The following is a 14,895-nucleotide window of genomic DNA, read 5'->3' as shown; positions in this document are numbered from 1 at the left end:
GACGATAGTGATTGAGTGAGAGAAATGAACACTGAGAAAGAAGAGATGTTATGTTTTTTAACTTTCTTGTCATGACTTGTTTTATTTTCCAAAAGAACATGGGAAAAGCATAGTGAAAAGAGAGGTGAGAGAATAGATAAGTGGTGATGAACGTAAAAGGGGGTTCTCTAATTTTCAGTGGCGGAGCCAGAAATTTTAGGTAGCTTGGGCAAAAATTTTACACCATTGATCATTTATCTGTTTTAATTTTCACACCCTACTTTTACTAATTTTGTCCCTAATTTTGCCTCTGAGTTTGTCTAAAAATCGACTATTAAATTGGAGAGAGTACAAAGAAAATAGAAATTGAGCCCGGGCGCCTGCCCGGGCTAGCTGGACCGGCGCCCGGGCTAGCTAGACCTTGGCTCCGCTCCTGCTAGTTTTTCTAATCTTTTTCTCATTTTTGTTTTTTTTCTTATTATTTAAGAGAAATATTGTTTGTTATGAAACTCAAATGGATGAAAAGCAAGAATTATACTAATTCAACCCCATGTTTCACTAAGAAATCAAATGTATTTTTTTTGTAAGTTATAATTTTGGCCATCGTGTGTTTCGGTTTCATAATAAATAGCATGGTTCATTATTTAATTGTGTTAAGATTGACAAAAAAAAAGAACTAGAAGCCCCCCCTGTTTTTTGTGTTATTTTTATCTATTTATTACTCTTTACACATTCTGCTCACATATGCACCCTACTTTCTCTCTTTTTTTCTTCTTAATTTTAATTTTTATTGATCTATTTAATTAGAATTTAGGCCATAGATCTTTTTCTTTATTATTTTATTATTCTCCATGTTGTAAATGTACCCCTCCTCGTCCCTTGATTGTACTTTATTTTATTTTCGTTGATCGTCCTTTTAGTTAGTTATTTAATTTAATTAATTATATAAATTGACAATTAGAATCATCTTTTCTCAAATAAATCAATTCAACCCTTATCAACATCAATCAAGGATATTTTCCAAACCAAATCAATTTTCAACTTTCATTCATATTTGTGAATAGAATCAATTATTTTCACGTTAATCCAAAATATTTTTAAACTCAATCAAATCATTTTCAATCAAACGCCAATCAATTAATTGGTCATCACGAAATTTCTTTTCCCGCATATTAAATTGTTTTCAAATCTTTTCTTAATAAAAATGTATGTAGAAGGGCTTGTTGGACGTAATATAAATCCTAGTTCTGAATACTTAGGTGCTAGTTGTAATAGCTTACCATTTGAGTATCCGTATTCCTTTTAAAACACAATAATTAATCGAGTCTAGCTCACTTCTCATTGGACGAAAAGGGTTTGTTGGGCGTAATACCCATCCTAATCTCCGAGTATTTGGATGCTAGCCATAATAGCTTACCGTTTGAATGCTTGGTTTCTGTTAAGGAGTTGTGGCTTAATTCGTCTCACATGTTTCATAAATAACTTGGATGAAAAAGGTTAGTTGGACGTAATACTTATCCTAATCTCAGAGTATTTGGGTGCTAGTCGTAATAGCTTACCATTTGAATGTTTGGCTTCTACCTAAAATCAATCTCAACTCATTAAACTATTTTTTCTGCCTTAGTGCAATGTCAAAACCTTTTCATAAATAAAAGATAATCCGTCCATTCCAAGACGATACAACCAAGTGCGAGTAATTGTCATACCCTAATTTTCTCCTAAAGTCATTCATGTATTGTATTTGTGCCATTAGTCGATCATTCTTGCATTAGGTTGAAAAAAAGTCAACCAAAAAGTCAACATTTTATGTGTTGTGAAATTTGACAAAAAATTCAGGAATCTTTGATCATTGTTAAAAAAATCATTTAAATCATCACACTATTCCATTAAGAATATTCATTATTCATATCAAACATCATAATAAAAAGTCAAAAAAAGTCAACGTTTAACATGTTGAAAGAAATTGACAAAAATTGCTTTATTTCATTATGCATTTTGGAAAATAAACTCATGATCATTTGATTTATCATCATTATATTCATTTGAATTTTATTAATCATTTTCATGAATCATAAAACAAAAATCAATGTTTCTAGAAAGTCCAAAATATCCCTCATTTATTACATCACTATTTCATGCATTTATTAGAATATTATTTCATGAATTTATTGCATCATTATTCACTATATAATTAAATAAGCTTCTAGATTGCACTCACACCTTTCTCTCCTCATTTTTCTTAATTCCTAAACTACCATTTTTAGAGCTTATAAATAAATCTATTCGCATTCATAAATTTCACCACCGATCCCTTACAAAACTAAACCAAAACTCTCTTTATTTTTCTCTTCATTTTTTTCCTAGTCAATTATTTCTTCTCTTTATTGAATTTTATTTTAGGTAGGCTCTAATGCTTGTTATTTATTTAATTCTATTGCATTATTATTCTTGCTTCTGCTTCATTTATTTAGTATCTTAATCATCATCATTTTGCATGGAGACTCAATTGATTCAAAATCAAGAGTTTAAAGAGTTTTTGAACCTCCATGAACAAAAGTGATTAAATGTGAATTAAATTTTCATTTTTTCCCGTAAATTTTTGTTGTTTATTTGATGATTTTAAGTAGAGTTTGGATCTGCTCCAGTTCTTAACCACCAGTTTTTGTCCTGTTATTTAACGGATGTGCGACACATTGGCAAAATAAACTTCAACGGCTGAAAATTTAAATCTATTAAAGTAAATTTTTTTAACTAAAAAAATAGAATACCATTCATCTTCTCTCTTCTCCTACCCGGTCATCTTCATCTTTGTTTCTATGTGTCTTACTTGCCATCGCTGACTCGCTGGTTTCTTAGACTTCTGCTAGTTACACCCATAGTTGCAATATCAGCACTATTTAGCTATTCATCTTCCTCTCTGTTATTCTGACTATATTTATTATTGTTGTGGTGTCTCCAACGTGGTTCATCTCTTTACTGCTACTTAGTTACGCTGCCAATTCCATAGTTTTATCGTTACAACCCATTTTTGTGACGATGCGAGAAAGAAACAGAGTGATACAACAGTGAGAGAGAGAGAGAGAGAGAGAGAGACAGATGCGATGGGGATTGCAAGTGATACAACGGAAAACTGAGCAATATGACAACAGTGTTAAGGAAAGAGCAAGATCAGAGGAGAAGGTGGATAGATTGCAAAAACTTATCTTTGTTCACATGTGCAATTTGTTCTATTGTTATTTCAATTGAGGTTTAATTATTGAAATTTGAAGTTTAATTGAAATGTTTAATCTCAATCAATAAAATTTTAATTGCCACTAACACAAATGGAAATCTGTTTTGCTTAATTTAATTGAGGAATATAAAAATCCAATTAGAGTAGGAATTGTGGCAGATTTAGATTTAGAGGAGTGGATTTCCATTGAGTGAGAAGAAGAAAAAATGAAACCCAGAAAACTATTTTCTGAGACCAAAACTAAGTTTTAGAAGTTAAGTATTTCCAGAATAATGTATTTTTTATTTTTTTTAACTAAATGATACAGTTTTAAAAAAATTTAATCTCAGCCGTTAAATTATTTGATGACCACATGTCATATTTCAGTAGAAAAAACTGGAAATTGGATAAATATGTAAAAGGAGCAGATACAGACTCTTTTAAGTATAGGTCTTTGTTCGTGAGATCAAGTAAATGAATTTTCATTATTTATTTGCCTAATTCCATGAAAAATTGGGCAAGTTATGGTCAAATAAAGTCAAAAGAGGGTTGTTGCATTTTTTATTTTTTCGTGATTTTTTTTATTTTCTGATTTTGAGCATATATTCTTGTTCTTGAAATCGTGTAGATAAATTTTCATTATTCATTTGCTTAATTCTATGAAAAATTGAGAAATTATGACATTTTTACTATTTTGTTGAAAACTTTTTCTTTCCTCTTGTGGCTACGGGAATAGTAACCAAATATGGCATTGGGGAAGAAGAAGTCTTCCCAATCCCCTCTTGATTGCTTAACGGACCCGTGCGAGATCCCCTCATTTGGGCCTAGAACATTTTCCCAATTGCACCCCCATTTTGTCTTTTGCTTACTTTTATTTATTGTTTTTCTTACTTTTCTTTTTAGAACTAGGGTCTTAAGCCCATTTATCTTTTTTACTCTTTCACACTCTTGTATTGATAGTGCATCCTCTTCCCTTTTATTATTATTTTTTATTTTTATTTATTTTGTTTATTTATTTTATTTTATTTTGTATTTTATTTTATTTCCTTTAGTTTTTTTTTTATTCTCATCATCCCCATATAACAAATGTATCTATCTCCCTTGCCCGTACTTTATTTTGCTTTTAATTCTTGTTTTATCTTAGTTTAGGTAGCTTAAATAATCAAATAATGTGATAACTAAAAGCAACCCTTTTTATAAAATAAAAATGCTTGATCAACATCGAGCCATTTTCAAAATTAAAAACAAATGAAAGTAGGTCTTTTCTAGCTTAAAAACCTTGATCAAAATCAAGGGTGTTTTCTAAAACAAATAAGTCAATCACTTTTGCATCCATCCACTTCATGAATAAATTGCTTTCGCGTTTGCCATTTATAAAACATTTTTCAAACTTGAGCCAATTTCGCAAATCAATTCAATAAAGCTTGGTCAACACCAAGTGCTTTTCAAAACACTATTTCATAATAAAAAATGTCCAAAACACATTAAATAATCGAATCTAGTTTGGTTTATAATGGAGGAGTCAAGAATGGTTTGGACGTACTTGTCCAAGTTGTTCTCTAAAGCATTTAGATGATGTCCGTTTTATGTTTTCCGTTTGAATGTTTGGATTCCATCAAAGACCCTTAAAACTTGATTTGTCTCACCATCTTCATAAAAATTCTAAAAGCAATTCAAACTCATCAAATAATCTTTTTCCGCCTTTGCGCGACGTCAAACCTTTTCATAAATGAGATATGCTTAGTCTATTTCACGATGATGCAAGCAATGCTTCCACATGTGAAAATCAAATGTTTTTAACTCGAATGTGGTGATGGGAAGAATCTATGTCGATCCAGATTTAGTCATCCATTTTTGAAATGACGCAAATGTTTAATTATCCATGTTTTTGGTAGCAATGTTTTCCATTTGATTGCGGTCGAGTATCTCTCGTTAAAATCAACCAACCCACAAACATTTGCTACCTATAACCATGTAGCCTTGAGTTCTCCAACAAACTTGAAGATATGTAGGAGCGAGATCCAAAATCTTGTCAGACACAATAATAAAAATACCCAAAAACCCATTTCTTTCTTTTTCCTCTCATAATAAGTAGAAGAATGCAAGTAAACATCACACTAATTCGATCATGATACTAACTAAATGAGTTTCATTTAGTACAGTGATATGAGGGGTGTTAATACATTCCCATTGCATAACCGACTTTTGAACCCTAATTTGGTTCTGATGACCATTTTTCTCTTCTTTCGTGGGTTTTATCGATATTTTCCCTTTCCTTATGGACAAAACAAATTTAGGTGGCGAATTTGTTGTATTTCGAGCCGCGACAATAATGAGTAACATCTTCCACTCGAATGCGATGAGAACATAAATCTGTGAGAATCCAGATTATGTTGTCCATTCTTAATGTGGTGCAAATATTCACTCCTCCATGTGTTGGATAGCAAGCAATGTTTTTCGTTCGAATGCGACTAAGTACCTTTCGCTAAAATTGACCAACCAATAAACATTTGCTACCCAGAACAACCCTGAGTTTCCCATCGCACTTGAGAATACGTATGAGCAAGATTCAAAATATCGTCAGGCACATTAATATAAAACCTAAATTTTTTCCCTTTTCTTTCTTTTGTAAATAATTCGCAATATGTAGAAGATATTAAGTAAATCTCATGCTAACATTCTTTCGCAAGACTGTTAGGGACCAAATAGTACTGACTTTCATATATTGTTTTTGGTCCCTTTAACCACTTTTCATTCAATAATCACACTTTTATTTGTACAATTTAATAATTTTGCAATTTTGTTAAGTTTTAGTTCATTTGAATTGTTATTTCACATGTTTGTTAGTTTTGTAGTGCTTTAATTAGGTTTGAAGCTCATGGAAGCGAAGAGGAATTACTTGAAGACTTGGAATAGCAAAAGAAGTGATGATGAAGCCTGTTTGCCCCGCAAACATCCTTTGCCCCGCCAACTGATAGATGCTGAACAAGTCCAGTTTTGAAGTGAAACTGATGTGGCAAAAGATTCCCTGTTTGCCCCGCAAACATTGTTTGCCCCGCAAACAGTGCGCTGCAGAATTTGTTCTTTTATTTGGTTGCCACTTGTCATGAGATAGGGTTTTATCTTTTGAAGATAAAAAGTTAGTACGAATTAGGGGTTATTTAGGGAGATAAAAAAGGGAATTTAGAGGATTCTATTCTATTGTAAACCACACATTGAGACTAGGGTTTTGGGAGAGAAAAGCTTGCATCTTTGTGAGAGATTGATGCTCATAGCTTCTTCTTCATTCTTCTTGTTGTCAACCATGGTGATGAGTAGCTAAATCCCACTTTGACAAGATTGGAGGTAGTAGCTATCCTTGTTAACTATGTATTCTCTCTAACACTTTTGTATGAACTTCATTAGTATTGAAATGGATGAATGTTGTTGTTTTATATTTCATATTTAGATTTGATTTATGATTGAGAAATATATTTCAAGTCTTGTTCTACAACATTTTATCAAGTAGTGAATAAATGCTAGAGATAGATTTATTTGCCACTTTTCTATTTGTATCAAACAATCAAGCTTAGTATATTGATAGTTAGAGTGAGAGATCATCTAAAGATTAATATATTAACTTTCACAACTTTGTTTAGACATAAACATTGTTGAGAGGATACTAGAACATTGCATTGCTATTGAAGTTATATTTTAGTTGTTAAAGTCACATAGAAGATAGGGATAGTGAAACCAAAACCAATCTTGTCAATCTTTTATCTTTAAACAAATCTTATTTTATTGCTTACTTTATCTTTTGAATAGAAAAATAGAAACTCAACTCAAACCAACTTTGTTACAAATTGAACTTAAAGCGATAGTAACTATAGAACGGCGGTAATATCACCCAATCTCTGTGGATACGATTTAAAAATATTTGCCTTGAATATACTATTCAACAAATTGGCGCCGTTGCCGGGGATTGGCGTTTGATATTGCAAGCATTGCAATAGTTCATTGTTTTAAGTTTTGTTACTTTATTAATATTGCTTTTTCGTTTCACTTGGTTTGCTAGTTTTGTAGATTCTTGTGTATGCGAGAAAAAGCTTCCGAAGAGCAATTTCATTTTGACCCCGAAATTGAAAGAACACTCCGAAGGCTCAATAGCAAGACACGAAGAAGAAGAAAGTTAGCCCAAGAGAAGAGACAAAAAGAGGAGGCATCTACTTCTTCTAACAATCAAATTGAAGAAGTAGTTGTAGACACCTTTGAAGGAGACATGGCGGGTGTTGTTCCAACCGAAATGTCCGCCAATAGTCCAAGACGTACCGCCCAATTTGCACGCAATGCTCAAGGTGGAGCAAATACGGAGATGAAGACCGGAATCCTCCAACTTGTTTATGCAAATCCATTCACCGGAATGGATCATGAGGATCCTTTCGCACATCTCACCAAATTTTATGAGATTGCGGGTTCAACGGGAGTCGATGCAGCCAATGAAGAATCATTGTTCAAGAGACTATTTCCACACTCATTACTTGGGAAAGCCAAAGAATGGTATCTTGATCAATTACCAAATGTGATGATGGATTGGAATCTATTGGAAGAAAAATTTTTAGAACGATATTTTCCTCAATCCCGATTCATGGAGGCCAAAACGGCAATTGCGGTTTTCAATCAAGGAAGCAACGAGTCCCTAAATGATGCTTGGGAAAGATTCAAATCCATGCTTAGAAAATGCAAGGGTCATGGTTTTGATGATCTCACACAAATTCATCTATTCCGAAATGGACTTCAACCGGTTCACAAAACGCTTTTGGATGCTACCGCGGGAGGTTCTCTTATGTCCAAAAGTGTGGAGGAAGCAATCACTATCATCGATCGAATGGCACTCAATGATCGACAAAGTCAACATGATCGAAGTCCTTCACAAAGGAAACCGGGAGTTCTTGAATTGAACACCAATGATGCCATCCTTGCGCAAAACAAGCGTCTTTCACAGCAAGTGGAGTTACTCACACAACAAATGACCAAACTCCCGCAGCAAATGAAAGAGATTCAAGGATCTCAAACTAGGCACCATGTGGCATCTTGTGAACTTTGTAATGGAGATCATCCGACTGGTTTTTGTCCTCCTCCCAATGGTGAAGAAGTGAATTATGTCAACAATCAAAACCAAGGGTATCAAAGGCAACCTCCACCTCACAACAATCCTTACCAAAGAAACAACCAAGGATTCCAACCTTCAAGATTCGGAAATCAACACTATCAACATCAAAGTCCTTATCAAAGTTCAAACCCACAAGGCCAAGATCAACAATCTCAAGGCGGAAGCTCAAAGTTGGAAGATACTCTTACACAATTCATGCAAGCATCCATGGCTAATCAAAGGAGTAATGAAGCGGCCATAAAGAATTTAGAAAATCAAGTGGGTCAACTTACAAAGCAATTGTCCGAGCAACAATCGGGAGCATCCTTTTCCGCCAACACCCAAACCAATCCAAAGGAGCATTGCAAAGCCATTTTTACAAGAAGTGGGAAGGAGGTGAATAGTGGCGTAAATGAAGAGGTTATAGTGGAAGATGAGGAGGAAATAATAGTTGAAGATGAAGAGGAGGAAGTGACAGTTGAAAATGAGGGAGAAAAGAGTGAGGAGAAGATAGAGGAAGAATTAGTTGAAAAAGAGCGGAAAGAAAAAGAAGAAAGAGAGAAAAATGACAAAAAAGTGAAGAAGAATAAAAAGAGAAATGAGAATGTGAGCACAATTCATCTCCAACATCTACCTTACCCGCATGTGCAGTCAAGGAAGGAAGACGCAAGGCGCTACGCTCGATTTATGGATATATTTAAACAACTTCACATAAATATTCCATTTTCCGAAGCATTGGAGAAAATGCCCAAGTATGCAAAATTCATGAAGAAGATGCTCACAAAGAAAAAAAAGTACACGGTTGAAGAGACAGTTGTGCTTGATGCTCATTGTAGTGCAATTATTCAAAAAACTCCCCCAAGAAAGGAAGCCGACCCGGGACGAGTCATTTTACCGATCACCATTGGAGGTAACTACATTAGTAATGGTTTGGTTGATTTGGGGTCTAGCATCAATTTAATACCTTTATCCGTTGTCAAGAGATTGGGGAACATTGAGATGAAACACACCAGGATAACTTTACAACTAGCCGATAAGTCTATCATTTCACCATATGGAGTTGTACAAGACATGCTGGTAAAGGTGGACAAATTTTTGTTCCCGGTTGATTTTGTGGTAGTCGACATGGAGGAGGATCGTGATGTGCCATTAATACTTGGAAGACCATTCATGAAGACCACCCGAATGATGATTGATATCGATGATGGGATTATGAAAGTAAGGGTGCAAGATAAAGAGGTAATTTTTACTCTTTTTGAGTCTATGAAGCCTCCTAAGGATGAACATGACAACTTCCGAGTCGATGATGAAAAAGGAGAAATCATTGAGGTGGAGAATCAATTTCACAAGGACAAGGACAAGGTAAATCACGAGAGGAAGACTCATCACAAAAACTTTAAAGTTGGACAAATGGTGCTTGTGTGCAATTCAAGACTCAAGGTGTTTCCTAGTAAGTTAAAGTCAAAGTGGTCGGGGCCATTTGTGGTGAAAGAGGTGTGAAATTATGGAGCCATTGGGGTGGAGGACCCTAAAACACAAGAAAGCTGGACTGTAAAGGAACAAAGACTCAAAGGCTACCACGATGGATAAGCAAGCCGCGATGGTGTGTCATTTCGCTCGTCAAGCCTTGGTGCACCATCGAACCGTCGAGCTCGAACGACGTTAAACAAAGCGCTTGTTGGGAGGCAACCCAACGTCGTAAGTAAATTCTATTATGCTTTTTGATTTTTGTTTTCAGATTTATTTAGTAACTATTTTTGAAAGGAAGTGGAAGTTAAGTGTAAAAATTGGCATTTTTCAAAAATTTCTCCTGTTTGCCCCGCAAACAGAGCACAAACAGTGAGTAAGCCAATTTTACAAAGAAAATTTCTCCTGTTTGCCCCGCAAACAAGTGTTTGCCCCGCAAACAGGTCAGCCAATTTTGAAAAAGAAATTTTCATCAGTGATTGCCCCGCAAACAGAGCACAAACAGTGAGTAAGCCAATTTTACAAAGAAAATTTTTCTTGTTTGCCCCGCGAACAGGTGTTTGCCCCGCAAACACTTCAGTAAAAAAAAAATTTCCACTTTCAAAAAAAAAAAAAATTAGCTTTTTTTATTTAACCTAGTTTTTTTATTTTTATCTTTTATTTTTACTTCTCTCCTCTCACTCTACCGCTCTCGTCCTCACTAAACTCATCTCCCATTCTAATACCCTATCTTCACCCACATTTCTTGGAAGCGGAGTATGATGCATACGCAAATTGGCCTGTGGGCAGGCCACTTTTCATGGGGGGGTGCAGGAGGCAATGGTACCGGAAATGAGGACGATACAATGGAGGATGTGATCGGGACAGTTGGTGGTGGTGATGAAGAAGAGGATTGAAGTGGTGTTGTAGCATTTTTTTTAGTTTATTTTTATTTTTATTTTAGTCGTAATTCTGTTTTGTTTTATTTATTTATGGTTTCACTTTTTGGTTTTTAATTATGTACTTTATGGTGGCTCTCGTTTCACCATTTGAACATCTTTAAAAATTGCAATTTTATTATTGTGGATTAATTGTGTGTTTGGGTGGAAAGTGATTATCCAACTTTTCAAAGTGTTTTTGTTTAATTGTTCTTTTGCAAAGGGAGCTTGAGGAATCAATGGGCACGGACAAGAGTGGATGTTGTTAACACTTCGAGTGGCAATGTTGAGAATCGGTATCAAGGAAAATTAAGGTACACTTTATCGCTCTCTAGACTTAACATGGTTAGTTGATGGTGTGTGCAAATTACTTAGCATAAATTCCTCGAGTCACATGTCATTTTTGAATCAAAATTTAGAACTTAACCAATTGTGAGGAAACTTTCCATTGTACACTAAATGCGGGATACCGGAATTTATTTCAACTCATTTTTATCATGCTAAACCATGCATTATTCTTGTTTGTGAAAAGTGTGAAAGTGATAGAGGCATTGTTTGAATTTGAGAAAAACCACTTGACCAAAAAGTTAAATCAATTAACCTTGTGAGGAGTGATTCTTAGTTAACCCCATTGAGCTTATATTAGGATTCATATGATTATTGAATATGTTTTATATATGAATCTGTTAGCTGAAGATTTCGTTTTGAAGTATTTATCCTTCGAAGAGGTAGAAAATCGAAGGAAAGATGGTTACTGATGGCCATCCCTTAAAAATAAAAGAATGGCTACTGATGGTCATGCTTCGAGAGTAAATATTTCTAAGTTCACTATGATGATAATGAATACTGAAAGCTAGTAAAAAGTATGTGTCTTCGGGGACTTAGACGAATTTGTAAATATATTCAAGTATTACTACTTAGCGTGTTTTTTAGTAGTGTTTGTTTAATACACTGCCACGCGTCGAAGACATACTCAGGCGGGAAGATTTGAAATTCGAAGACGGTTTCGTAACTGTCCAAGTAACAGATGGCATCGCTAGGAGTTTTTATGAGAAACGTGGCAGCAGATTAGTATAGGACCGTTAAGGTCGAAACTAGTATAAATAGGAGTCTTAATGTTAGGATTCTGTGTGTTTATTTTGTACAAATCACTCACATATTTACTCAAGTATCAAGCGTTAAGAGAAAGAGTTCGCTGAGAAAATGTACGTATGACACCACCATTTTAATACATGTGTATTATCTTTTGTTTTTATCTTCCAGAATTACTGCATTTCGTTTACTTCTTGCCATTTACATTTCTGTATCTTTACTTTAACGTCACTTACTTTCGAATTACTTTCATGCTATTTACTTTCAAAGTCTTTTACATTTCTGCAGTTTAAGATTCTTTACGTTTCAATAGTCTTTTTAATTTTCTATGTTATGTTACTTATCTTTCCATTGAAGTCACATTTATTGTCAAGACTATTTGTTCTTTAATCGAACAACGCTTATTGAAGAAGACAAATAATGAATATGGTTCGAATAAACATTGATAACAATCTTCTTGACTATGTGTCCTAGGATCAATCTAGTCGATCCTGCAAGTAACCAAATCATATTTATTATAGTTTGGAAGACTAGCGGTTGTTTACCAGAAATCACCGTAAACAAATTGGCACACCCGGTGGGACAGTGTCAAGCAGATTGTTTTAATCAAGTGCTTTATTTTTGTCTAGACAATATCAAGATCTTGTATGAACCTTAGGAACGGTAAATTAAAGAACAGTGCACAACCGATTCCCAAACGAAGGTACAACAAGAAAATGGTCGTTACGGCCAGTGCAGGGGGTGATCAAGATCCCCCACAAGGTTCAGGATCAGGAGCGGCAAATTCGACTTCTACTCAAGGAACACGAGATGCAACGGGTCCAAATGGATCGAGACCCTAAACCCTAAACCCTAAACCCTAAACCCTAAACCCTAAACCCTTTGCAGATAATTCCCAGGCTTTGCCTGAAAATAATACAGGGCCTTCAGGGACTATTCCAGTTTCAGTGTCGACAACCGCACCCTCATCCACAAGCGCAGAGGACGTATTGTTTGCCTCGACAAATGCTGCAAATAATTTGCATGGTCAAGGCACGAATTCTGCTTTCGAATGGAGGCCAAATAGTTCATATGGAATGCCATACCCATATGGAACAGGCGTACGAGGGGCAGGATCTATATATGCCCCAACTAACAATGCCACATTTTCACCGAATGTTAGTTCAGTGGGTCGAAGTGCACATAACACTGGTTTTTCTACCCAGGTGCCTCATTTTACCACAAATAACCAAGCAGCATTTCGACAAGAAATGGATGCAAGCAACCATGATATGGTAGGGGTTTTGGCCAGAGAACTGACTTCAGTTTTAAGCCCACTGATGACAAATGTTACTACTACAAATAGAGAAAACATGGAGACTTTCCAAAAGATAGCATCTCAAATGAATCGAATGGCAGAATTCATGGGAATAACACCACCTAAAAGGAAAGACAAACAGCCTTCGAATCAAGAAGAGAGGCCCATTTTAGAACGTGTACAAGACATAGTCCCGTCATCTAGGACAGCCACTAGGGATGTAGGCCCCTCACGAAGAACAGAGATATTCGAAGGAACTCCAATAATTAACTTAGAAGCTTCAAATCAAAGAATCATCCCCGTTCGACAAGAAACGGAGGAGGAGCGACCCAGATTAAGGATTGTGGGTAGGAACGAACACCCAGATGAGGTTGTTCAAAGAGTCAGAAGAGAAAATCTGGCTACAGAAAATAACTTAACTGCCATGATAGAAAGGGTTATGGCCAATAATGGCCTTAGTACTGGACTTAGGCGTCCAAACTATACATCCCCTATATCAGATTATATCATGCAGACAGAATTGCCTAGGGGCACTAAGGTACCCAAATTTACAAAATTTTCAGGCGAAACTAATGAGTCAACGGTGGAACATATTGCTAGATATTTGACAGAAGCAGGAGACTTAGCGGGAAACGAGGATTTAAGGATCAAGTATTTCCCTAGTTCGCTGACAAAAAATGCCTTCATTTGGTATACTACTTTGCCACCAAATTCGATAGATGCATGGGCATACTTGGAAAGACTTTTTCATGAGCAATTCTACATGGGTCAAACTAAGATAAGTTTGAAAGAATTGGCCAGTGTTAAAAGAAAATTCACAGAAACAATTGATGATTATTTAAATAGGTTCCGTCTGTTGAAATCAAGGTGTTTTACAACAGTCCCAGAGCATGAACTTGTTGAAATGGCCGCAGGTGGTCTAGATTATTCAATAAGAAAGAAACTAGATACCCAATACCTTAGGGACATGGCCCAATTAGCAGATAGGGTTCGACAAGTCGAACGGCTGAAGGCAGAAAAAGTTAGGGCGAATAAAAGTTATAAGAAAGAGAGAGTAGCGTACGTCGAAGCCGAGGACGCTGATGATGAGTCTTTCAATAACTCGTATAGCCCTGAAGAAGTCGAAATAGACCTAGCTGAATTGAAAGAGGCGCCACCTTACGCCTGCAAACTGCTAAATCCTGCCAATGAAAAAAACCCAGTAGAAAACGATAAGAATGATAGGTTCCCTAAGAAAACTTATACATTCGACATTACCAAGTGTGATGAAATATTTGATTTATTGGTAAAAGATGGCCAAATGATACTACCTCCAAATTCAAAAACTCCTCAGTTGGAACAACGAAGAAAAGAGGTTTTTGTAAATATCATGGGTTTTTAGGCCATAAAACTTCTCAATGTTTTCTTTTCAGGGATCTAATTCAAAATGCTCTCAATGATGGAAGGTTGAAGTTTGCTGACAAGACCAAGAGTCATATGAGGGTCAATACCAATCCCCTAAACATTGCTGACGCTAGCCTCTGCGAGGTAGAAGATGTTAGAACAAGATTTGTTCTTATCAATTATCTTAGTTTTGATGATAACAATAATATGAATTTTGCTTAAGATAATATGGTACTCTAATCCAATGCAATTTCCCTTTCAGGAAATATATAAAGAGTACGCATAATTCAGCGCTCAGAAGTTGTATCTCAAATGGTTCAGCATGCAACATCAGAACATGGTCTGGCAAGACATCAGAAGATGGTCGAAGCAGAATCAGAACATGGGTCTATGAAAGCATCAGAAGTAATGGATCAGAAGA

General features: G+C 35.4%; 1 protein-coding gene across 1 annotated transcript; it reads left to right on the top strand.

Moving 5' to 3' along the window:
- The first annotated feature begins 7,814 nt into the window (after positions 1-7,814).
- LOC131626967 (uncharacterized) lies at positions 7,815-9,818 on the top strand. The gene is made up of 3 exons (XM_058897800.1): positions 7,815-8,292; positions 8,350-8,924; positions 9,093-9,818. The coding sequence occupies exons 1-3, from the start codon at positions 7,815-7,817 to the stop codon at positions 9,816-9,818; spliced, it is 1,779 nt and encodes a 592-aa protein (XP_058753783.1).
- Positions 9,819-14,895: the final 5,077 nt, after the last annotated feature.

The sequence above is a fragment of the Vicia villosa genome, unplaced genomic scaffold (genome assembly GCF_029867415.1).
Source record: "Vicia villosa cultivar HV-30 ecotype Madison, WI unplaced genomic scaffold, Vvil1.0 ctg.000339F_1_1, whole genome shotgun sequence".
NCBI classification, from domain to species: domain Eukaryota; kingdom Viridiplantae; phylum Streptophyta; class Magnoliopsida; order Fabales; family Fabaceae; genus Vicia; species Vicia villosa.
The sequence above is the reverse complement of the archived record's forward strand: the minus strand, read 5'-3'. Positions and strand labels throughout refer to the sequence as shown.